This window comes from Somniosus microcephalus, chromosome 14 (assembly GCF_052327205.1).
Source record: "Somniosus microcephalus isolate GS21.2 chromosome 14, FLI_Smic_1.0, whole genome shotgun sequence".
NCBI classification, from domain to species: Eukaryota; Metazoa; Chordata; class Chondrichthyes; order Squaliformes; family Somniosidae; genus Somniosus; species Somniosus microcephalus.
This window is the reverse complement of record NC_141000.1, coordinates 34605492-34631078: the sequence shown is the minus strand read 5'-3', so window position 1 is coordinate 34631078 and position 25587 is coordinate 34605492. Positions and strand designations below refer to the sequence as shown.

Sequence of the window (25587 nt, the reverse complement as noted above, 5' to 3'; positions counted from 1 at the left end):
ACAGGATGAACTGGAAATGTGTCTGGTCTACTTGGAAACCTTTCACCAACTGCCAGGAACTGCTGGAAGGTTCCGAGCTATGGCCCTCTCTCCAACTGTCTGGAACTGCTAGAGGGTTCCGAGCTCTGACGTCATCACGCAGAGTACAGGAATGAAGCCTGAGTGCAGATACATTTAAAGGTACATCGTCAGACTATATAACAGAGCTGTAAAAAGGAATTATATACAATGTCCATAGCCCAATGGTGGCTCCGCCACAATATGGTATAAAATACTACCAATGTTAGAGACAAGTACGTAACCAGCTATTTCGCCAGTGGTTTGTTACTTAGCCCCGTTAATAAATCCCATAGTTTCAGAAGTCATCACACACACACAGCAGTTGGAGAGAAATAAAATATATAAGCAAAGTGGTACAATTTTTGTTCAGAGTACATTCAGACCTCCTCTTCAGGTCTACTAGAGCAAAAGAAAGGTTATTCGATTTGAAAGAAGATTACAGACTTGTGCAGAGACCGATCCATACTCTCCTAGCTATGGAAGTATTGAAATCAAGTCCATTTATCAAGACAGCATACAAGTCACATTGATTTTTTGATACAGCAATCAGCAGAAATTAGATGGCTGTTGCATCAGAGAATGCAGCAGCCATCTGTCATCTCTGCCGGTGAGATGCCGGAGTCTCTAGTTCCCCAGCTGTTGAAGCCTGCAGGAAGAAATAAAGGTAAGTAAACATTTTCTATGACTTTACACTCATCACATACTTACCTCTCCACACTTGCACCCATCTCTCACCTCCACAGCGCACTTTTCGACCCCTCCGACCCCCTGCTTGCCTTGCTAACCCTGGCGGGGTTTCCCGATGTCAGGAAGCCCGCACTTGCAGGGGTAAAATGGGGATAATCCTCTTAGCTGCCTGTTAACTAGCAGTTAAGTGGCTGTAATCCCCTTCCCACCTCAGGGAGGCAGCTCCCAGCGCGGGTCGGGTACCCGCCTCCTGGGATGATGGCACAGGGGTGGGATGGGCACCCACCCCCAGATTCTGTCAATTTCCCGGCAGACCCGACTCCCCAGGGCTGGCAAAATTCCCCCCTATGATTCTGGATTCCTTATATACTGTAGTAAATACTGCAGGCAAACAAAACCCTAACTATATTACGTACCATCTTTTTCTTATTTACTGGTACAACTTACAAAAGTTTTTGGTCAGGGAATTTCTTTTTACCCGTCTGAAATTTACTTCAGAAAGATGGAATACCAGCTTGGTAGGGTCTTTGCTTTATTTTAAGCAACGTGCATCCTCCACTCACCATGGGAATATAGCCTAGTTTGAGGGGTTCTGGGAAAACCCTGTGCTGAGAATGCACATGAAATCATCATAATGACATTGCCGATCAACAGTGCTGCATGGGGTCCCATATCATATACAGCTCCAAGACCTGAGCCATTATGCCAGCTCGTTTTGACCCGAAGCCAAACTGAAACTAAATAACTACTTAACCCCCAACCCACAAAAATATATCCTTTCAGGATCCGAGGACTGATGGGTGAAGTCTTGGCTTGAGGAGGATGCATACGATTCAAAGAATGAAAGAAAACCTACTGGTTAGGTAATCCATCTTTCTTCATCCGTCCCACATCGTAGGAGCACAGCAAAGTAGCTCAAATTCAGGATGGCAAGGCTTCTGTGTAGGAGCCATAATACCAGTTGTCAGGATCGATCTACCAGAGATGAGTATGTGTGCTGCAATTAAGTCTAGACAGTAATGATCAGTAAATGTGAGGATTGCTCCATATAGGTGCCATTAGAAGTTGATTCAGAGATGCCTAAAGAGAGCAGCCATGCAACAGTGGAAAGACCCTAGACTTACCCTGAGCTTCTTCCCTGTAAGATGGTAGCAGCATCCATTGTACTCAACCATCCATTTAAGTCCATCACCGTTTGCCTTCAGCCCTTACACCATGGAAAGCAAATAAATGTTTAGACTGCCTAAATTTCTCCGTTGCGAGAGACACAACCACCACCATCCTCCTCAAAAAAAAAATCACCCTGAACCGCTCTGTCCGTGCAAATTTCCACCCCACTTCCAAGTCCTTGTCGCCTCCCAAATTTGTGCCCACCTTTCCTGCAACTCCATTTGAATATTTTCAATCCGGCTTCTGCCCCTGTCACAGCAGTGAAATTGCCCTATTCAAAGTCACAAATGATATCTTCTGTGACCATGATCATGCTGCACTATCCCTGCTCAAACTCTGCAGCCTTTGACATGGTCGACAATACCATCCTTCTCCAACACCATTGCACTGTTAAGAACATAAGAAATAGGAGCAGGAGTAGGCCATTCGGCCCTTTGAGCCTGCTCTGCCATTCAATGAGATCATGGCTGATCTTCTGCCTCAACTCCATTCACCGGCCCTGTCGCCATATCCCTTGATGCCCTTACTAGTCAGAAATCTATCGACTTCTGTTTTGAATATACCCAATGACTGAGCCTCCACAGTCCTCTGGGGTAGAGAATTCCAAAGATTCACCACCCTCTGTGCAAAGAAATTTCTTCTCATCTCAGTCCTGAATAGCCTACCCTTTATCTTGAGGCTGTGGCCCCTGGTTCTGGACTCCCCAGCTAAGGGAAACATTCTCCCAGCATCTATCCCATCAAGCCCTGTAATAATTTTGTACGTTTCAATGAGATGCCCTTTCATTCTTCTGAAGTCAAGAGAATACAGGCCTAGTTTACTCAATTTCTTCTCATACGACAGTCCCACCATTCTAGGAGTCAATCTCCTGAACCTTCGTTGCACTCCCTCTATGGCAAGTATATCCTTCCTTAGGTAAGGAGACCAAAATTGTACACACTACTCCAGGTGTGGTCTCACCAAAGCCCTATATAATTGGAAGTAAGACTTCTTCACTCATGTACTCAAATCCTCTTGTAATGAAGGCCAGCATATCATTTGCCTTCCCAATGGCTTGTTGCACCTGCACATTCACTTTCAGTGACTCATGTACAAGGACACCCAGGTGCCTTTGAGCATCTGCATTCCCCAATCGTTCACCATTTAGGAAATATTCTGCCTTTCTGTTTTTTCTACCAAAGTGGATAACTTCACATTTATCCACATTATATTCCATCTGCCATGTTCTCGCCCACTCACTGAGCCTGTCGAGATCCCCTTGAAGTCTCTTCACATCTGACGCTACCACCTAGCTTTGTATCATCAGCAAATTTGGAAATGTTACATTTAGTCCCCTCATCCAAATCATTGATATAGATTGTGAATAGCTGGGGCCCAAGCACCGATCCTTGCGGTACCCCACTAGTCACAGCCTGCCATCCTGAAAAAGACCCGTTTATCCCTACTCTTTGTTTTCTGTCTGTTAACCAATTCTCAATCCATGCTAGTATATTACCCCCAGCTCACGAGGGCTGCCCTCGCTTGGCTCCACTCTTGCCTATCTAATTGCAACCAGAACATCTTGAGCAATGGCTGCTCTCAGCACCACCGCATTGTTACCTTCAGAGTCCCTTAAAGATCTGTCCTTGTCCCCCTCCTCATCGACATTATCCGCAGACAGGGAATCAGCTTCCACATATACACTGTCGACATCCAGCTCTATCGCTCCACCAGTGCCTCTGTGATATCACAAGAATTTCTTCTAGTTAAATATTGGGAAGTCAGAAGCATTACCTTCGGCTCCCACCACAAACTCCATTCTCTTGCCACCAATTCCATCTCCTGCCCTAACCACCTTCTCAGCCTGAACCAGATTGCTCACAACCTTGCTGTTCTATTTAAACTCAAGCTGTGTTTCCGACCCCATATCATCTCCATCACAATGGTTGCCTACTTCCACCTCTGTAACACTACCTGCCTTCACCTCAGCCAATCTGCTACTGAAACCCTCATCCATGCTCGTCACCTCCAGACTCGACTGTCCCAATGCTTTTCGGGCCAGCATCCCATCCTTAATAACCTTCAGCTGATGCCAAGTCCTGCTCACCCATCACCCCAGTCCTCGCTGACCTGCATTGGCTCCTGGTCCACAAAAGCCTCACTTTCAACATTCTCATCAGTGTTTAAATCGCTTCATGGTCTTGCCCCATCTCATCTCTGCAACATCCTCCAGACCTAAAATCACCCCACCCCCCCTTGAACTCTGTTTCTCTGATGCTGAGCTCTTTGTAGCCATGCACCATTGGAATTTTGAGGATGTAACTGGTAAAATAGATAAGGGAGAACCAGTAAATGTGGTGTATTTGGACTTTCAGAGGCTTTCGATAAGGTCCCGCATAAGAGATTAGCGTGTAAAGTTAAAGCACATGGGACTAGGGTCAAGGTACTGACTTGGATAGAGAACTGGCTGGTAGACAGAAAGCAAAGAGTTGGAATAAAAAGGTCTTTTTCTGAGTGGCAGGCAGTGACTAGTGGGGTACCGCAGGGATCGGTGCTAGGACCCCAGCTATTCACAATATATATTAATGATCTAGACAAGGGAACTAGATGCAATATCTCCAAGTTTGCAGATGACACAAAGCTGGGTGGGCGTGTGTGCTGTGAGGAGGATGCCGAGAAACTCCAGTATGATTTGGACAGGTTGGGTGATTGGGCAGATGCACTATAATGTGGATAAATACGAGGTTATCCACTTTGGTGGCAAAAACAGGAAGGCAGATTATTATCTGAATGGCAATAGATTGGGAGAAGGGGAAGTGCAACGAGACCTGGGTGTCCTTGTGCACCAGTCGCTGAAGGTAAGCATGCAGCTGCAGCAGGCGGTTAAGAAGGCAAATGGTATGTTGGCCTTCGTAGCGAGAGGATTCAAGTACAGGAACAAGGATGTCTTGCTGCAGTTGTACAGGGCCTTGGTGAGACCACACCTTGAGTATTGTGTGCAGTTTTGGTTGCCTTATCTGAGGAAAGATGTTCTTGCCATGGAGGGAGTGCAGCGAAGATTCACCAGACTGATTCCTGGGATGGCTGGAATGACGTATGAGGAGAGATTGGGTCGATTGGGCTTATACTCACTGGAGTTTAGAAGAGAGGGGATCTCATTGAAACTTATAAAATTCTAACAGGACTAGACAGACTAGAGGCAGGAAGTATATTCCCGATGGCGGGGGAGTCCAGAACTAGGGGTCACAGTCTAAGGGGTAAGCCATTTAGGACAGAGATGAGGAGGAATTTCTTCACCCAGAGAGTGGTGAACCTGTGGAATTCTCTACCAAAGAAGGCAGTTGAGGCCAATTCATTAAATATATTCAAGAAGGAGTTAGATATATTTCTTAAGGCTAAAGGGATCAAGGGATATGGGGAGAAGGCAGGGACAGGGTACTGAGTTTGGATGATCAGCCGTGATCTCATTGAATGGCGGAGCAGGCTCAAGGGGCCGAATGGCTTACTCCTGCTCCTATCGTCTGTTTCTATGTTTCATGCATTCAGCTGCCTGTGTACAATGTTCTGGAATCCCCTGCCTAAACCGCTCCCACCTCGCCACCTCCCTCCCCTCTAAGATGTTCCTTAAAATCCACCTCTATGTTCAAGGTTTTCTTCACCCATCACCCTAGTCCTCGCTGACCTACATATTCCCCATAAGCATCAAATTTAGTATCTTTGTCTTTGGCTTGGTGTCCATTTTTTTACACCTCTGAAGTGCCTTGGGACATTTTTCTATGCTAAAGATGTTATATAAAAGGCAATTAGTCATTATTGTGGTCGTTATTACTCCTTTAGAGTAAAGATGAGGAACAAAGGAAAAAGGGCAACATGCATTTTCTCCCCTCTACTGCACTGTGACCATCAGGAATGCTGGATGCATGTAAAATAAAAAGAAACTGCCTCAGCACTCTCATGCAACAAATGAACAATACCAACTTATTTCTTAGTTTCCTTTTAAAACACATCAAAGTCATTCAGAAACTCCCCCAAAGGCTCAGTGAATGGCTGAGCCATATTGCCCAGGAAGACCCCAGGTTCATTCCTCAGTCTCTGCTGTCAGGTGATCTCGGCCAAGATGGCAGTAGCACCTAGTGCATCTAGGTTAAGGAAGAGGAAATGATGTAGGGTTCTGGCTGCTGTCAAGAACGCTGCTAGAAATGAACTTTTGCACTTCTTGGGGGAGGAAAGGACTGTTTTTTGATTGTAAAGCCCCAGAGTTGAATAGTCTGCTAACACTCGCTGTCAGGGCTCACTCACAAATAATGGCCACCCGGAGGAGGCACCCCTGTAACCATTCCACAGTAAGGAGACATCAGCACCTTCAGGGAAATAGAGAAAAGTGCCATACTGGTGAGGGGGAAAGAAGTTATTTAGACCTTCCAAAAACTAGATGATGGATGAATACAAGAAATCAATGTTTTGCTTAATCCTTTTACTCCTAGAAATTGCATTGCTTTTGAAGGAAAATGATTTATCCATTTTAATCCAACTGTACCGTTCTGCCATTGGTAATATTGGTAATACGCTGAAGTGCACAAATCAGCAAAACCAAAATAATTAAGGCCAAGTAAGAATTTCAACCAATGCACAATAATCAAGCCTTGGGATAAATGACCAACTGTATAGGTGTAACCATCATGAATTTTTATAAGGAACTAAACAGTACAGTAATACGCACAGCGCATACAAAGGCTGATCCAAAATATATGCAGTGCAAATTGATTCAAAACTGATTATTTTAATGCTCCAATCTTTCTCCTCACAGTTATACTAACATTTACTCCTACTATGAGACATGTAAAGCATTTAGGCAAGTCATGCTGGTGTCCCACCCCGGTTCTGTTTTAGAATGAGATGCAAATCTTTCCTTGAAATGGGCATACATGCTCATATGTAACCTACAGCAAGAAAAAAATATGCAGATGCAACAGAGCATACACATCGGAAACCAGAGGCTTGGAAAAAACAGCACCGCTTGCTGCATGACACAAGATTTCATTTTACCATGCCACTTATTCTGCTTTATAAAGTTATACTTTGTATATTTTGTATGTTCAATTAATGTGGCTTGGTGGAATTTCATGGTCAATTTGTGAATGAGGTGCTTGATGACTTCTGGATAGTTATCCATAATTTATCATCACAGTTTACTGATGTTGTTCAATCTCAATGTTTATATATTCACAATGCAGGTTAAATACAGAAAGAAAGAAAAGGCTTGCATTTATATAGCGCTTTCACGACCACCGGACGTCTCAAAGCACTTTACAGCCAATGAAGTACTTTTGAAGTATAGTCAGTGTTGTAATGTAGGAAACGCGGCAGCCAATTTGCACACAGCAAGGTCCCACAAAGTGATAATAACCAGATAATCTGTTTTTGTTATGTTGGTTGAGGGATAAATATTGGCCAGGACACCGGGGATAACTCCCCTGCTCTTCTTCGAAATAGTGCCATGGGATCTTTTACGTCCACCTGAGAGAGCAGACAGGGCCTCGGTTTAGCGTGTCATCCGAAAGACAGCACCTCCGACAGAGCAGCACTGCCTCAACACTGCACTGGAGTGTCAGCCTAGCTTTATGTGCTCAAGTTCCTGGAGCGGGACTTGAACCCACAACCTTCTGACTCAAGAGACAAGTGTGCTACCAACTGAGTCACAGCTGACACTGTGGTCGTGAAAGGACGATTTCACAGATGGGCACTAATAAGCGGGCAGCTGTGCCTGCTGGCCATGCACATCAGGAAATTGTGGGTAGTGTCAATTCTCCAAACCCTGCTCTCACCCCCGTCAAGCACAGTTCCCTGCTGGGCTTGCGGGAACACTGATTTTAACCTGGTACTTTGAGAGAGTTCAGATATGACCAGTATAGCCACATTACATTAATTAGTACAAAAGCAAAATACTGCGGATGCTGCAAATCTGAAATAAAAACAGAAAATGCTGGAAATACTCGGCAGGTCAGGCAGCATCTGTGGAGAGAGAAACAGAGTTAACGTTTCAGGTCGATGACCCTTCGTCAGAAACGTTAACTCTTTCTCTCTCTGCAGATGCTGCCTGACCGGTTGAGTATTTCCAGCATTTTGTGTTTTTATTTTACATTAATTAGTGCTAGTGGATTAGGACTCTGCATTCTCCCATTACATAAAGTTTGTCCATTAAATCATCTGCAATACCTTCAGTAGTGTTATGCTGTGGCCTTTCTTTACCTATTGTTTGAATTTACATTCAAAGAAAGTCTTATCACCAGGGCCCCTTTTCATTGATACTCTAGTCACTGCAGCAACTTTTGTTCCACTGCAACTCTTTTTTAAACTTTAACTCCGTGGTTTATAGTTACTAAGGTCTCTCGGGTGTAGCGGGGACTGTTGGTAAACCATTTAACTGTAGTGTAATTAGTGGGATTGATTGATTTAATTTAAATTCAATTAATTAAAGGGTAAATCATGGCAGGACAGCCCGGCCACATGGTATGCTCCTCCTGCGCTATGTGGGAACTCAGGGACACTTCCTATGTCCCTGACAACTACATGTGCAGGAAGTGAATCCAGCTGCAGCTACTGACAGACCGCATTGCAGCACTGGAGCTGCGATTGGATGCATACTGGAGCGTTCGCGATGCTCAGGACATCGTGAATAGCACGTTTACGGAGTTGGACACACCGCAGGTAGAGGTTGGACAGGAAGAAAGGGAATGGGTGACCAACAGGCGGAGTACTAGGCGCAGGCAGGTAGTGCAGGGGTCCCCTGTGGACATCCCCCTCTCAAACAGATACACTACTTTGAGTGCTGTTGGGGGGGATGGCTTATCAGAGGAAAGCAGCAGCAGCCAACTTCCTGGCACCAGGGGTGGCTCTGCTGCACAGCATGGGAGGAAAAAGAGTGGGAGAGCTATAGTAATAGGGGATTCTATTGTAAGGGGAATAGATGGGCGTTTCTGCATCCGCAAACGAGACTCCAGGATGGTGTGTTGCCTCCCTGGTGCGTTGCCTCCCTGGTGCAAGGGTCAAGGATGTCTCAGAGCGGCTGCAGAACATCTTGAAAGGGGAGGGTGAACAGCCAGTTGTCGTGGTGCATATAGGCACCAACAATATAGGTAAAAAGCGGGATGAGGTCCTAAAAGCGGAATATAGGGAGTTAGGAGGTAAGTTAAAAAAATAGGACCTCAAAGGTAGTAATCTCAGGATTACTACCAGTGCCACGTGCTAGTCAGAGTAGAAATAGAAGGGTATTTCAGATGAATACGTGGCTAGAGGAATGGTGCAAGGGGGAGGGATTCAAGTTCCTGGGACATTGGAACCGGTTCTGGGGGAGGTGGGACCAGTTCAAACCTGACGGTCTGCACCTGGGCAGGGCTGGAACCGATGTCCTAGGGGAAGCGTGTGCTAGTGCTCTGGGGGAGGGTTTAAACTAAAATGGCAGGGGGTTGGGAACCTGAGCAGGGAGACAGAGGAAATGGAAACAAGGATAAAAGCAAAAGATAGGAAGGAGAAAAACAAAAGTGGCAGTCAGAGAAATCAACGGTTTAAATCAAACGTGGCAACAGTAAATAATAATTCTAATAGGTCTAAGAGCGTTAAAAAAACAAGCCTGAAGGCTTTGTGTCTTAATGCGAGAAGCATTCGTAATAAGGTGGATGAATTGGCTGCGCAAATAGAGGTAAACGAATATGATTTGGTTGGGATTATGGAAACGTGGCTCAAGGATGGCCAAGGCTGGGAACTCAACATCCAGGGGTATTCGATATTCAGGAAAGATAGGCAAAAAGGAAAGGGAGGTGGGGTAGCATTACTGGTTAAAGAAGGGATTAACACAATTGTAATGAAGGATATTAGCTCTGATGATGTGGAATCTGTATGGGTAGAATTGAGAAATACTAAGGGGAAGAAAACGTTAGTGGGAGTGGTATATAGACCTCCAAACAGTAAGGCGGAGGTTGGGGATGGCATTAAAAAGGGAAATTAAAGAAGCGTGCAATAAGGGCACAGCAGTCATCATGGGTGACTTTAATCTACATATAGATTGGGCTAACCAAATTAGTAACAATACTGTGGAGGAGGAATTCCTGGAGTGTTTACGGGATGGTTTCCTGGACCAATATGTCGAGGAACCAACCAGAGACCAGGCCATCTTAGACTGGGTATTATGTAACGAGAAAGGGTTAATTAGCAATCTTGTTGTACGAGGCCCCTTGGGTCGGAGCGATCATAATATGATCGAATTCTTCATTAAGATGGAGAATGAAGTAGTTGACTCAGACTAGGGTCCTCAATTTAAATAAAGGAAACTACGATGGTCTGAGGAGCGAGTTGGGTAGGATTGATTGGGGAATGTCACAAAGGGTTGACGGTGGATAGGCAATGGCAAACATTCAAAGACCGAATGGATGAAATACAGAATTTGTTCATCACAGTTCGGAATAAAAATAAAACAAAAAACGTGACTCAACCGTGGCTAACAAGGGAAATTAGGGATAGCATAAGATCCAAGGAGAGGACATATAAATTGGCCAGAAAAAGCAATAATCCTGAGGATTGGGAGCAGTTTAGGATTCAACAAAGGAGGACAAAGGGATTAATTAAGAAAGGGAAAATAGATTGAGAGTAAGCTTGCAGGGAACATAAAAACTGACTGTAAAAGCTTTTATAGATATGTGAAGAGAAAAAAATTAGTGAAGTCAAGCGTAGGTCCCTTGCAGTCAGAATCAGGGGAATTTATAATGGGGAACAAAGAAATGGCAGACCAACTAAATACATATTTTGGTTCTGTCTTCACAAAGGAGGACACAAATAACCTCACAGAGATGCCAGGGAACATAGGGTCTAATGAAAGGGTGGAACTGAAAGAAATCAGTATTTGTAGGGAAATGGTGTTAGGAAAATTGATGGGACTGAAGGCCGATAAATCCCCAGGGCCTGATAATCTACATCCTAGGGTATTAAGGAAGTGGCCCTAGAAATAGTAGATGCATTGCTGGTCATCTTCCAGAACTCGATAGACTCTGGAACAGTACCCATGGATTGGAGGGTAGCTAATGTAACCCCACTATTCAAAAAAGGTGGTAGAGAAAAAGCAGGGAATTATAGACTGGTAAACCTAACATCGTTAGTGGGGAAAATGCTAGAGTCCATCATAAAGGATGTAATAGCAGAGCACTTGGAAAACAGTGACAGGATCGGACAAAGTCAACATGGATTTACAAAAGGTAAATCATGCTCAACTAATCTACTGGAATTTTTTGGGGATGTAACTGGTAAAATAGATAAGGGAGAACCAGTGGATGTGTTGTATTTGGACTTTCAGAAGGCTTTCGATAAGGTCCCGCATAAGAGACTAGCGTGCAAAGTTAAAACACATGGGATTGGGGGGAAGGTACTGACTTGGATAGAAAACTGGTTGCCAGACAGGAAGCAAAGTTGGAATATACGGGTCTTTTTCCGAGTGGCAGGCAGTGACTAGTGGAGTACGGCAGGGATTGGTGCTTGGACCCCAGTTATTCACAATATATATTAATGATCTAGACGAGGGAACTAGATGTAATATCTCCAAGTTTGCAGATGACACAAAGCTGGGTGGGTATGTGTGCTGTGAGGAGGATGCAGAGAAACCCCAGTATGATTTGGACAGGTTGGGCGATTGGGCAGATGCATGGCAGATGCAGTATAATGTGGATAAATGCGAGGTTATCCACTTTGGTGGCAAAAACAGGAAGGCAGATTATCTGAACGGCAATAGATTGGGAAAAGGGGAAGTGCAACGAGACCTGGGTGTCCTTGTGCACCAGTCGCTGAAGGTAAACATGCAGGTGCAGCAGGCGGTTAAGGCAGCAAATGGTATGCTGGCCTTCATAGCGAGAGGATTAGAGTACAGGAGCAAGGATGTCTTGCTGCAGTTGTACAGGGCCTTGGTGAGACCACACCTTCAGTATTGTGTGCAGTTTTGGTCACCTTATCTGAGGAAGGATGTTCTTGCCATGGAGGGAGTGCAGCGAAGATTCACCAGACTGATACCTGGGATGGCAGGAATGACGTATGGAGAGAGATTGGGTCGATTAGGCTTATATTCGCGAGAGTTTAGAAGAATGAGGGGATCTCATTGAAACTTAGAAAATTCTAACAGGACTAGACAGACTAGATGCAGGAAAGCTGTTCCCGATGACGGGGGAGTCCAGAACCAGGGGTCACAGTCTAAGGATAAGGGGTAAGCCATTTAGGACTGAGATGAGGAGGAATTTCTTCACCGAGAGAGTGGTGAACCTGTGGAATTCTCTACCACAGAAGACAGTTGAGGCCAATTCATTAAATATATTCAAGAAGAAGTTAGATATATTCAAGAAGAAGTTAGATATATTTGTTAAGGCTAAAGGGATCAAGGGATATGGGGAGAAAGCAGGGACAGGGTACTGAATTTGGATGATTAGCCATGATCGCATTGAATGGTGGAGCAGGCTCGAGGGGCCGAATGGTCTACTCCTGTCCTATCTTCTATGTTTCTAAGTATCCCCTCGAAGGCCAATATATCTTTCCTGCGGTGCAATGCCCAAAAGTGAATGCAATATTACAGATGGGATCAGACCATGGCTCTGTACAACAGAAGCATAACTTTCTCACTTTTGTATTCCAACCCCTTGAGATAAAGGCCAACGTTCCATTATAGAGGGAAGGAGCGGGGGAAGGAGAGAGAGCGAGCGGGGGAAGGAGAGAGGGCGAGCGGGGGAAGGAGAGAGAGCGCGAGCGGGGGAAGGAGAGAGAGCGCGAGCGGGGGAAGGAGAGAGAGCGCGAGCGGGGGAAGGAGAGAGAGCGCGAGCGGGGGAAGGAGAGAGAGCGCGAGCGGGGGAAGGAGAGAGAGCGCGAGCGGGGGAAGGAGAGAGAGCGCGAGCGGGGGAAGGAGAGAGAGCGCGAGCGGGGGAAGGAGAGAGAGCGCGAGCGGGGGAAGGAGAGAGAGCGCGAGCGGGGGAAGGAGAGAGCGCGAGCGGGGGAAGGAGAGAGCGCGAGCGGGGGAAGGAGAGAGCGCGAGCGGGGGAAGGAGAGAGCGCGAGCGGGGGAAGGAGAGAGCGCGAGCGGGGGAAGGAGAGCGCGCGAGCGGGGGAAGGAGAGAGCGCGAGCGGGGGAAGGAGAGAGCGCGAGCGGGGGAAGGAGAGAGCGCGAGCGGGGGAAGGAGAGAGCGCGAGCGGGGGAAGGAGAGAGCGCGAGCGGGGGAAGGAGAGAGCGCGAGCGGGGGAAGGAGAGAGCGCGAGCGGGGGAAGGAGAGAGCGCGAGCGGGGGAAGGAGAGAGCGCGAGCGGGGGAAGGAGAGCGCGCGAGCGGGGGAAGGAGAGCGCGCGAGCGGGGGAAGGAGAGCGCGCGAGCGGGGGAAGGAGAGAGCGCGAGCGGGGGAAGGAGAGAGCGCGAGCGGGGGAAGGAGAGAGCGCGAGCGGGGGAAGGAGAGAGCGCGAGCGGGGGAAGGAGAGAGCGCGAGCGGGGGAAGGAGAGAGCGCGAGCGGGGGAAGGAGAGCGCGCGAGCGGGGGAAGGAGAGCGCGCGAGCGGGGGAAGGAGAGAGAGCGAGCGGGGGAAGGAGAGAGAGCGAGCGGGGGAAGGAGAGCGCGCGAGCGGGGGAAGGAGAGCGCGCGAGCGGGGGAAGGAGAGAGCGCGAGCGGGGGAAGGAGAGAGAGCGAGCGGGGGAAGGAGAGAGAGCGAGCGGGGGAAGGAGAGAGAGCGAGCGGGGGAAGGAGAGAGAGCGAGCGGGGGAAGGAGAGAGAGCGAGCGGGGGAAGGAGAGAGAGCGAGCGGGGGAAGGAGAGAGCGCGAGCGGGGGAAGGAGAGCGCGCGAGCGGGGGAAGGAGAGAGCGCGAGCGGGGGAAGGAGAGAGCGCGAGCGGGGGAAGGAGAGAGCGCGAGCGGGGGAAGGAGAGAGCGCGAGCGGGGGAAGGAGAGAGCGCGAGCGGGGGAAGGAGAGAGCGCGAGCGGGGGAAGGAGAGAGAGCGAGCGGGGGAAGGAGAGCGAGCGAGCGGGGGAAGGAGAGCGAGCGAGCGGGGGAAGGAGAGCGAGCGAGCGGGGGAAGGAGAGCGAGCGAGCGGGGGAAGGAGAGCGAGCGAGCGGGGGAAGGAGAGCGAGCGAGCGGGGGAAGGAGAGCGAGCGAGCGGGGGAAGGAGAGCGAGCGAGCGGGGGAAGGAGAGCGAGCGAGCGGGGGAAGGAGAGCGAGCGAGCGGGGGAAGGAGAGCGAGCGAGCGGGGGAAGGAGAGCGAGCGAGCGGGGGAAGGAGAGCGGGGGAAGGAGAGCGAGCGAGCGGGGGAAGGAGAGCGGGGGAAGGAGAGCGAGCGAGCGGGGGAAGGAGAGAGAGAGAGAGAGAGAGAGAGGGGGAAGGAGAGAGGGAGAGAGAGAGGGAAGGAGAGAGAGAGAGAGAGCGGGAAGGGAGAGAGAGAGAGGGAAGGGGAGAGAGAGAGAGAGAGAGAGCGGGAAGGGAGAGAGAGAGAGGGAAGGGGAGAGAGAGAGAGAGGGGGAAGGGGAGAGAGAGAGAGAGGGAAGGGGAGAGAGAGAGAGAGAGGGAAGGGGGAGAGAGAGGGGGAAGGGGAGAGAGAGAGAGGGGGAAGGGGAGAGAGAGAGAGAGAGGGAAGGGGAGAGAGAGGGGGAAGGGGAGAGAGAGGGGGAAGGGGAGAGAGAAGGGGAAGGGGAGAGAGAGGGGGAAGGGGAGAGAGAGGGGGGAAGGGGAGAGAGGGGGGGAAGGGGGAAGGGGAGAGAGGGGGGGAAGGGGAGAGAGGGGGAAGGGGGAGAGAGAGGGAAGGGGAGAGAGAGAGGGAAGGGGAGAGAGAGAGGGAAGGGGAGGAGAGAGAGAGAGAGAGAGGGAAGGGGAGGAGAGAGAGGGAGAGAGAGAGAGAGAGAGAGAGGGAAGGGGAGAGAGGGAGGGAAGGGGAGAGAGGGAGGGAAGGGGAGAGAGAGAGGGAAGGGGAGGAGAGAGAGAGAGGGAAGGAGAGAGAGAGAGAGAGAGGGAAGGAGAGAAAGGGGTGGGGGAAAGTCACAAGTCATCCAACCTTCTCCCCTCCCCCCATTCGGATCACTCCTGGGAGAGAAAGAGGGAGTTTTTTAATGTAAACGATTAGAATGAGACACAAGTGGAGAGGCAATTACAGGGAGAGTGAGAGACACACACACACACACACACACACACACACACACAAATTTGCTGTTTTTTCCCCCCTTGAGCAATGTCTTGAGAGATTAACTAATATTGTAAGAAAAGTTCTGTAAACTACTGGGCTGTACTGTGCATCTTCTGCCTCCTTTCAGTACTCATTCCTAATTGAAGTTATCCGATTTATATATGTATCCATTTTGTATCAAAGACAAAAGTCATATCTCACTCTAAGAACATAACTGGGGAATCCATCAGGTCAGTATGACTTGCATTTCTATTTATTTTTTCCCTTGCGCAGAGAAAATACATTACCAATTGAGGTACTTTTTAATTACCAATTACAAAGAAACAATAGTTGTAACTTTTGTTTTGCTTTGTTCATTTTGGTCATGTTTTGAAGTTGATTCTCATTGCTTTAGATGAATGAAATGGACACATTGATCATAATTTACTTTCACTGTGAAAGAGTCTAATTGTGCACTGCGTTCAATTATTTTTTGCTGATGGAGGATGAATCAGCAGTGTTTGAGAAACGTTTTGCCTTTTTTTTTTATAAACACACACGATCTGTCCAGACAGAACTGTCAAAAGTATGAATGGGGGTCACATTTAAAAACACATTAAAACATTAAATATTTGTTTTTAAACACATCATAAAAATTCTATTTCATTAAATATTTTTTTTAATTTTTTGAAAAAAAATAAAAAATTTTATGGGGCTAAAAATAAACTTACCTTTTTGAAGAGTATTTTTCATTTATAAATGTGTTATCAAATTACATTTTTCTATTTTTCAACACTCTTAATTAAGCTGGTAAAAGCAGGCCATACGCCTGCTTTTTACCAGGCGTAAGAATTCTACGGCCTTTCAGCAGGTGGAAGTTGTGCAAAAAGTGCAACTCTCCACCCGCAGAGGCACTTTTCCCGGGCAGGCAGATGATCTGTCAAGAGAAAGTGCCGGTTTTCAGCGCATGCGCTTCGCATGCCTCATACACACCTTGTTCGCACCCGTGGGCGTTGGAAAATCCAGCCCAATATATTAAAATCTTTGAATTGGTAACGGCATCATGCCAGAGTATACTGAAATTAATGGGCAATGCTGTAATAACAATGCCTGCGACTCTTGCTTTCTCCACGGCTGGTACTTATTCATTAGTTTACTTTTTTAAAAAATCAACTGTAGTTGGCATAAAAGGCAATTGAAGGTTCAATATCAAGTTGGTCCCGATATCCTTTGTTTAGTGTCTATCTGCTGTAGCTCTTCTGTGTAAAGTATTGGAAGGACCCCAGTCAAATGGACATTAGATTTAAAATGACTCTTCTAGCTTGTAGGGAGATGGAGAGAAAATGCACATCAATCAGCAGCAGTTGCAGAATATATCTGGCAGGAATCCACAGGGCATATGGACTTTTCATGCTCCTCTTTCTAAACAGTACAGCAGAAATGCAAAGGATGGACTTCATTTCTGTTGATATGCTGAACAGAACTAATGACTACAACAACCCATCAATCACAATTTGCTATCCTTGTGGGGGAAAAAAAAGATACTGCAGCAAAATTTAAAATAATACAAATTCATAGTTTCTCACAAGGCCATGAAGGTCAACTCATTCTCAGTATGGAATGTTAATAAAACACATGTAATATTTGGTCTTCCACTACCCAGATAACGTTATTCGCCAGGACTATATTACAGCACCTCAAAAGTGATAATTCGGGTGAGACATTATCCATACCTTTAGTGTTGTTGATAGCCGCCCGACAAGTTTCATTGACCTTTGCAAACAATTCTGCACCGGCCAAGCGCTTGGATATTCCAGCTCGTAGCAGGATTGCACCAGGTGTGAACTTTAACAGAGCAGCTCCAGGCTCCCTGGGCTCTTTGGGCTGCTTGGGCAACAGGCTTGACCAATCGACATCAATCACATCCATGGGATCTACAAGACAAGTTTTTTCTTCAGTTGACGGTGTAAAACACACTTCTGAATCACATGACAAAACAACACCAGCACATATACACCCCAAAAAGCGCACACATTGTTGTTCAAGGGGAAAATGAGGATCTTCACTCAACAGACTTGGCCATGCCTCAGAAAGCACCTTAACCTGCATTTGAAGTTTTTACAGGATTACAGAAAGATTTGGAATCATCAGTTCAAACACATACAGAGCCCCTGTGGCATCTCTAGGAATCTCAATTCACACATATATAGCTTGTATCTGCATCTTAAGTAGGTCTTCCTAATAGTTAACACAGTTTGTACTGGTTTGTACTTAAAATACTCCCTTTCCATCTGGGGAACTGCAACCATGTACATTTATAACAAGACAATTACTTCCTACCCTAATTCACAATCATGAAGGCTCCTTTTAACATTAATGTTACAATAGACAATTTGCATGATTACTCTCTTTCTATTTTCACTGACATCCTCCATGTATCACTGAAACTGTAACTGCAGAGGAGTGAACTTTTGGGGAATTCTAAACTGGTCTAAACAATGTTTAGTAAAATATGAGGATTGCTTCACATGCCAGCTTTACAGATATTTGTGTTCCAGCATTATTGAGGTTAGCACAAGAAATAGCAATGAATTGCATTAAATAATCCTTTATCTTCAAAGAGTTATTTCCTGCTAACTGATAACAATGGGCAGATTTAATCATTTAGTGATGGAAAAATGTCTCCAAATTCCATTAGAAATGAAAAAATGAACAGATACAATAGGAAGCTAAACTCAAAAACAAAGCTGAGCTTGCACAGGTCACACAAGATAAACCAGGAACCAAGTATGGCGAAATGTGAGGTTAAGCTACATGGCACACTAGTATGCTGGTATGATTTTCTCTATTTAACGTCTATGAGTCCACCTCTACTCTTGAAGGTGATGGCTCTCGATTGTTCCCACACACTAGCAACCCCCTGGTACCTTGCCCGCATGGATGTTGGCAGGCTGTCTGACTATAGAGGGTGTGGTAAACCACTGTTATACCTGCCTGTGTGGGTGTTTGTATTCCACTGTGTACATGTCTGTACATGCCTCGGCTGACTCCTCCCACGAGTCCAGGTATAAAGGTGACTGCTCCACAGTCCCTCTGCATTCTGGACTAGTCGACCACTCGAGGCACACCTTCATTCTCTTGTTAATAAAAGCCTGTTAGTTACTCGCTTAACCTCAGTCTTTTGAGTAATTGATAGCGCATCAATTTTATTAACAAGATTTTTTTATAATGGAGAAGATCCTCACACCAGCATGCCTGGACTTAGACCGTCGGGAGGCGGACGCATCCACCAAGTTTGCTCACTGGCTTAGGTGCTTTGAAAGATTCCTGATCGCCTCCACTGCAACGGTCAAATCGGATAGGACAAACTGGATGTCCTGACCTCCAAAGTGAACCACCGAGCGTACTCGGTCATCCAGGTCGCGACCTCGTACACGGCTGCTCTCAAGCTCCTCAAGGACCAGTACATGCGCCCAGTGAACGAGGTGTACGCCAGGCACCTCCTGGGGAGTCGTAAACAACAACCTGGGGAATCGACCGAGGAATACCTTCAGGCACTGTCTGTGCTTGGCCAGGCCTGCGGAGGAGGTAAAGGCCGCCGTGTACACAGAGGAACTTATCCGGGACGCTTTTGTAGCGGGCCACAGGTCCAATTACACCCGACAGCGACTGTTGGAGCAGAGTGACCTCGACCTCAACAAGGCCTCTGAACTCGCACTATCATTGGACGCAGCCTACCGGGGCATGGATGCCTACTCCTCTGCACTGTGGACGCCGCGGGGAACGACAGCCTGGGACACGGTAGGACCGTCTCATAGCGCCGTGCCACCCCAGCCACATCCCAGCAATGGCCCAACTACTGCAGCAGTCTCCCAAGGCCAGAAATGCTACTTCTGTGGCCAGGCCAAACACCCCAGAGCGCGCTGCCCGGCAAAAAATGCGATCTGCTCGGGCTGCGGGAAGAAGGGACACTACGCCAGCATCTGCAGGGCCAAAGCCACCCCGAACCCCAGCAGCGCCGCGTGTGGGCCGCCATCTTGGGCCTCCCCAGCCATGTGCGAACCACTGGAACAGCAGCCATTTTGGACGCCTCCAGCCACATGGGGATCATGGACGCCGCCATCTTGGACGCCAGCCGAGACGCAGCAGGCCCCCAACACCGCCTCATCTGATACCCGCAGCGACACACCGACCCCTACGCTGGCCTCCGTTACGCTGGACCAAGCGAGACCGCACCAACTGGCCCGGTCCACAATGGACATTAAGGTAAATGGTCACGAAACAACCTGCCTTTTTGACTCTGGGAGCACGGAGAGCTTCATCCACCACGACACGGTGCGGCGTTGCTCTCTCCCAGTCCTGCCTGCGCATCAGCGGATTTCTATGGCCTCCGAGTCCCAGTCGGCGGACATTGGCGGCTACTGCGTGGTGACACTCTTAGTAGACGGGACTGTGTACGATAATTTTAAACTTCTGGTCCTGCCCCACCTCTGCGCTGCTGTTCTACTGGGGTTAGATTTTCAGTGCCACCTTAAAAGTGTTACGATGGCGTACGGTGGACCTCTCCCCCCACTCACAGTCCGCAGCCAGCAGCTTCCAAACTGCCCGCCGCGCACCAGGTGCAACCTCTCCACACTCAGTCACCCACCCCCCCTCCACTGTTTGCTAACCTCACCCCCGACTGTAAGCCCATCGCCACAAAGAGCAGGCGATACAGTGCCGGGGGCAGGGTTTTCATTAAAACTGAAGTGGAGCGGCTCCTGAAGGAGGGGATTATTGAGGACAGCACCAGCCCCTGGCGAGCCCAGGTTGTGGTCGTTAAGACCGGCGAGAAGCAGCGCCTGGTCATCGACTACAGCCAGACAATAAATCGCTACACCCTGCTGGACGCTTACCCACTCCCCCGCATAGCTGATATGGTCAACCAGATCGCGCAGTACCACGTCTTCTCAACCATTGACCTGAAATCAGCGTACCACCAGCTCCCTATCCGCCCTGAGGACTGCCAGTATACTGCCTTTGAGGCAAACGGCCGCCTCTATCACTTCCTTAGGGTTCCCTTTGGCGTCACCAACGGGGTCTCCGTCTTCCAAAGGGAGATGGACCGGATGGTCGATCAAAATGCGTTGCAGGCCACTTTCCCATATCTGGACAATGTGACCATCTGCGGCCATGACTTGCAGGACCATGACGCAAACCTCGAAAAATTCCTCTGCACCGCCCAACTCCTGAACCTGACGTATAACAAGGAGAAGTGCATATTCCGCACAACCCGCCTCGCCATCCTTGGCTGTATTGTGGAACACGGAGTCATCGGTCCCGACCCCGACCGGATGCGTCCCCTTATGGAACTCCCACTGCCTCAAGGCCCTGAAGAGGTGCCTAGGGTTTTTCTCCTATTACGCCCAGTGGGTCCCCTACTATGCGGACAAGGCCCGTCCGCTGATCAAGTCCACCTCTTTTCCCTTGACGGCAGAGGCCCGCTTAGGCTTCCACCGTATCAAGGAAGACATTGCCAAAGCCACCATGCACGCAGTGGACGAATCCATCCCCTTCCAGGTGGAAAGCGACGCGTCCGACTTTGCCCTGGCCACTACCCTTAATCAGACGGGGAGACCCGTGGCCTTCTTTTCACGAACCCTCCAGGGCCCGGAGACCAGACACTCCGCTGTTGAGAAGGAGGCCCAGGCTATTGTGGAGGCTGTGCGTCATTGGAGGCACTACCTGGCCGGAAAACGATTTACCCTTCTCACTGACCAGCGTTCAGTTGCTTTTATGTTTAACAACAAGCAGAGGGGCAAAATCAAAAACGACAAGATCTTGAGGTGGAGAATCGAACTTTCCACCTACAATTATGAGATCTTGTACCGGCCCGGGAAGCTCAATGAACCCCCGGATGCTCTATCACGTGGCACCTGCGCCAGCGCGCAGATCGATAGACTGCGGGCCCTCCACAATGGCCTCTGCCACCCGGGGGTCACCAGGTTCTTCCACTTCATCAAGGCCCGCAACCTGCCTTACTCCATTGAGGAGGTCAGGACCATGACCAGGAACTGCCAAGTCTGCGCTGAATGCAAACCGCACTTTTATAGACCAGACAGGGCTCACCTGATAAAAGCCACTCGCCCCTTCGAGCGCCTGAGCGTTGATTTTAAAGGGCCTCTCCCTTCCTCCGACCGCAATGTGTACTTCCTCAACATTATTGATGAGTACTCCCGTTTCCCGTTCGCCATCCCCTGCCCGGACATGACCAGTGCCACGGTCATTAAATGTCTGAACGACCTCTTCACCCTGTTCGGTTTCCCCAGCTATATCCATAGCGACCGGGGCTCATCGTTTATGAGCGACGAACTCCGCCAGTACCTGCTCGCTAGGGGTATTGCCACAAGCAGGACCACCAGTTACAACCCCCGGGGGAACGGACAGGTGGAAAGAGAGAATGCGACAGTTTGGAAGGCCGCCCTGCTAGCCTTAAAGTCTAGGGGCCTTCCGACCTCCCGCTGGCAGGATGTGCTCCCCTCTATTCGGTCACTGCTCTGCACTGCCACTAACGCCACCCCTCATGAGAAAAGGTTTGTCTTCCCAAGGAAGTCCACATCGGGGACATCGCTACCGCCATGGCTGACGTCCCCAGGGCCGGTCCTACTGAGAAGACACGTGAGGACCCATAAAACGGACCCCCTGGTCGAGAGGGTCGACCTCCTCCACGCCAACCCCCAGTATGCTTACATTGCGTACCCGGACGGGCGGGAGGACACAGTCTCCATACGAGACCTTGCACCCTCGGGGGCCCCAGTAACCCACTACCCCGCCCCCCACGATCCAATATTCAACCCCAGCAGACGGCACGCCTGGGCCCCGCGACCCGCTCGACACCCACGAGGACTACACACCAGTGCCCCAGCCTACGCGGGACTCGACGCTGGAAGCTTCACTACCCCTGCCGTCGCCACGTCGATCACAGCGGCAGACAAGACCTCCGGAGAGACTCCAATACACAAACTTTTAATACACTTCACCCCACCGGACTCATTTTTAAACAAGGGGTGAATGTGGTAAACCACTGTTATACCTGCCTGTGTGGGTGTTTGTATTCCACTGTGTACATGTCTGTACATGCCTCGGCTGACTCCTCCCACGAGTCCAGGTATAAAGGTGACTGCTCCACAGTCCCTCTGTATTCTGGACTGGTCGACCACTCGAGGCACACCTTCATTCTCTTGTTAATAAAAGCCTGTTAGTTACTCGCTTAACCTCAGTCTTTTGAGTAATTGATAGCGCATCAGAGGGAAAGCCCAATCCTATTCTAACCTAATGCTTAGAGAAACTTACTTTCCAGCGGAGGTTACTGGATATTGATCAGGAATCGTAAAACATGTTTATTAGTCCATACAGCTCTCCTGCAGTCAACACTGGAACTACTACTGCATACTGACTTACGAGTGGCCTTACTTTTCCTAGTGGCTCCCTATGTAAGGAATAACATAATTGAAGATATTCAACAAGCCAGGCAGACACATTTTCCAGTGTTCTGTTACTAAAGGAAAAAAGAGATGCCTTGTGCATACCCCCTTGGACATAGTTTAAATAAAGTATCACTTTTATTGATCTATGTGGTGACAGACACATTTTGGTACCATAATTTCCTGAGATATTGAAACTCAGACATTTAAGATTAACTTCGAGATTTGGTCTAATGACGACACTAAAGAAGAATTCTGGGAAATTAGACTATTAACATGTCCTGCAAAGGATCATGTATTTTATGACTTACTGGCAGGATGCAGTTTTGCTGAGACTATGGGCCGGATATTTCGATCCCTATGTGTGGGTCCGCGCTGTGTACCCACCCGTAGGGACATCAGAAATGCCAGTTTCAGGCATGCGCTGGAAACCGGCATTTCCGATCGGTCAAGAAGCACTTAACAGATCCGCCGGCTGCCCGGGAGAAGGGCCTCTGTGGGCAGATAGTTCCGCTTTTTGGAGACCCTCCGCCCGCAGAAAACCCTTACAATTCTTGCACCTGGTAAAAGCAGATGCAAGAGTTGAAAAAAAGTAAAAAAATTTTTTTAACCGATTTATCATTTAAATTTTTTTTATAAAGCCCCGTAAAAAAACTTTATTTTTTCAAAAATTAAAATTTTTGTTTAAAATAGTTAAGTTATTGTAATTTCACGTCATTTAAAAAATATGATAAAAAAAAAATTATTTAAAGTTATACTATGTTTTGGGGGTGATCTCCATTCATATATTTGACAGGCCTTCCTATCAAATGTATGAAGGGAGATTCCCTTCTGTGATTGGCTCCCCATGGCCCACGTGATCCCAGGGATGCTGCGAACTACATGCGCCTCTGGGATACGTGGGCTCTGCGCAGCTGCAGTTTGGTGAGGTCCAGCATCGGAATTGTGCGCATCCCGGGAGCCCTCAGGTAAGGGCGCAGATTCTTCCAGATTGCAGTCCTCCACCCGTGGGAGGCCTGCGATCGGAATATCTGGGCCAATAAGTAGGATGTCACAGACTGGTTTTGCCCACTTTCAGCAGTTTTGCAATGGTTAAATTGAACAATTAGAGGAAGAATGCATGTGGCCAAGAGATAAACACTGCATAAACAATAGGGTAAGGTATATGATGTTTATATACATTATTATCCCATTGTTTGTGAGTGCTTATATAAACACTCAGAAGAAGCACAAGATTGCTCACAAGAAAACTCTGACACTTGTTGACTACCAGAGAACGGCTCCCAAGACCAGGACTTGATCACCCCGAGGTCTTGAGCTCCGCTCCCCAGATAAAGTTGCACAATTGCTTTGTCTAGTAAACGGTCAATAAAATTGTTAAGCAAAGATTATTTTAAAATAATGCCTGACTGGTCACTAACCAACAGGTTGTATCTAAAAATCTAAAATCCTGCACACCAGAATATCACCAGCATATTGTTCCTCATTACTCAAATAGATCATTCTGTCTGAAAGGAACTTCAAGTAATCTGATCTGCAAGTCGAAGGGGCTATTCTGATATTCTCAGCCAGGCATAGAAGGAAAGTTTGGGCTGGGCTTCCCACACCTCCTTCTTCTTAGGCAGTCCCTCAGAACTACGGATGACTTGCTTCCACATTAAAAATAAGTTTGCAGGTGACTGATGAGTCCAATGCGAGACCTACAGTCTCTGTTACAGGTGGGGCAGACAGTAGTTGAAGGGGCGGGTGGGTGGGGTGCTTGGGTTGACGTGTGCTCCTTGCGCTGCCTACGCTTGGCTTCCGCTTGCTCCCGGCGAAGAGGATTGAGGTGTTCGGCGCCTTCCCGGATGCTTCTCCTCCACTTTGTGCGGTCTTGGGCCAGGGATTCCCAAGTGTCGGTGGGGATGTTACACTTTTTCAAGGAGGCTTTGAGGGTGTCCTTGAAGTGTTTCCTCTGCCCACCTGAGGCTCTCTTGCCGTGCTGGAGCTCCGGGTAGAGCGCTTGTTTTGGGAGTCTCGTATCGGGCATGCGGACGACGTGGCCCGTCCATCGGAGCTGATCAAGCGTGGTCAAAGCTTCGATGCTGGCCTGAGCGAGAACACCGACGTTGGTGCGCCTATCCTGACAATAGATTTGCAGGATCTTGTGGAGGCAGCGTTGGTGGCACCTCTCCAGTGCTTTGAGGCACCTGCTGTACATGGTCCATGTCTCTGAGGCATACAGCAGGGCGGGCATCACTGCTGCTCTGTAGACCATGAGCTTAGTGCCGGGTTTGAGGTCCTGGTCTTCAAACACATGCTTCCTCAGGCGACCAAAGGCTGCACTGGCACACTGAAGGTGGTGTTGGACTTAGTCATCGATGTCTGCCCTTGTTGACAGTAGGCTCCCGAGCTATGGAAAGTGGTCCACGTTGTCCAAGGCCTTGTCGTGGATTTTGATAATCGGGGGGCAGTAGTGTGTGGCGGGGGCAGGTTGGTAGATGACCTTTGTCTTACGGATGTTTAGTGCAAGGCCTATGCTCTTGTACGCTTCGGTGAAGGTGCCGATGATGGTTTGGAGTTCGACCTCAGAGCGAGCGCAGACGCAAGCGTCGTCTGCATACTGTAATTCGACGACAGAGCAGATGGAATCCCCGCCGAGACACTAAAGCATTGCGGAGAAGCACTACTGGCGCAAATTCATTAACTCATTTCTTTGATCTGGAAGGAGGAGAGTATGCCAGGGGATCTCGAGACGCCGTAATTGTGACCATCTTCAAGAAAGGAGACAAGTTCGATTGCGGTAATTACAGGAGTTTCCCTGTCTGCCACAGGGAAAGTCATCGCAAGAATCCTCCTCAATCGCCTTCTCCCAGTGGCCGAAGAGCTCCTCCCAGAGTCGCAATGCGGATTCCGCCCACTAAGGGGCACAATGGATATGATCTTCACTGCACATCAATTACAAGAGAAATGCAGGGAACAGCACCTGGCCTCTTTTGATCTCACAAAGGCCTTCGACACTGTCAACCATGAGGGATTATGGAGTGTCCTCCTCAAAGTCAGCTGCCCTCAAAAGTTTGTCACCATCCTCCGCCTG

General features: G+C 48.5%; 1 protein-coding gene across 1 annotated transcript in view; it reads right to left on the bottom strand.

The window, feature by feature from the left end:
* Positions 1–25587, bottom strand: part of zc3h13 (zinc finger CCCH-type containing 13) — a 163461-nt gene that overhangs the window by 24789 nt on the left and 113085 nt on the right. The window contains exon 18 of the mRNA XM_086006488.1: positions 16782–16982. Within this exon, the coding sequence (XP_085862614.1) occupies positions 16782–16982 (201 nt within the window). The remainder of the gene's footprint in view (positions 1–16781; positions 16983–25587) is intronic.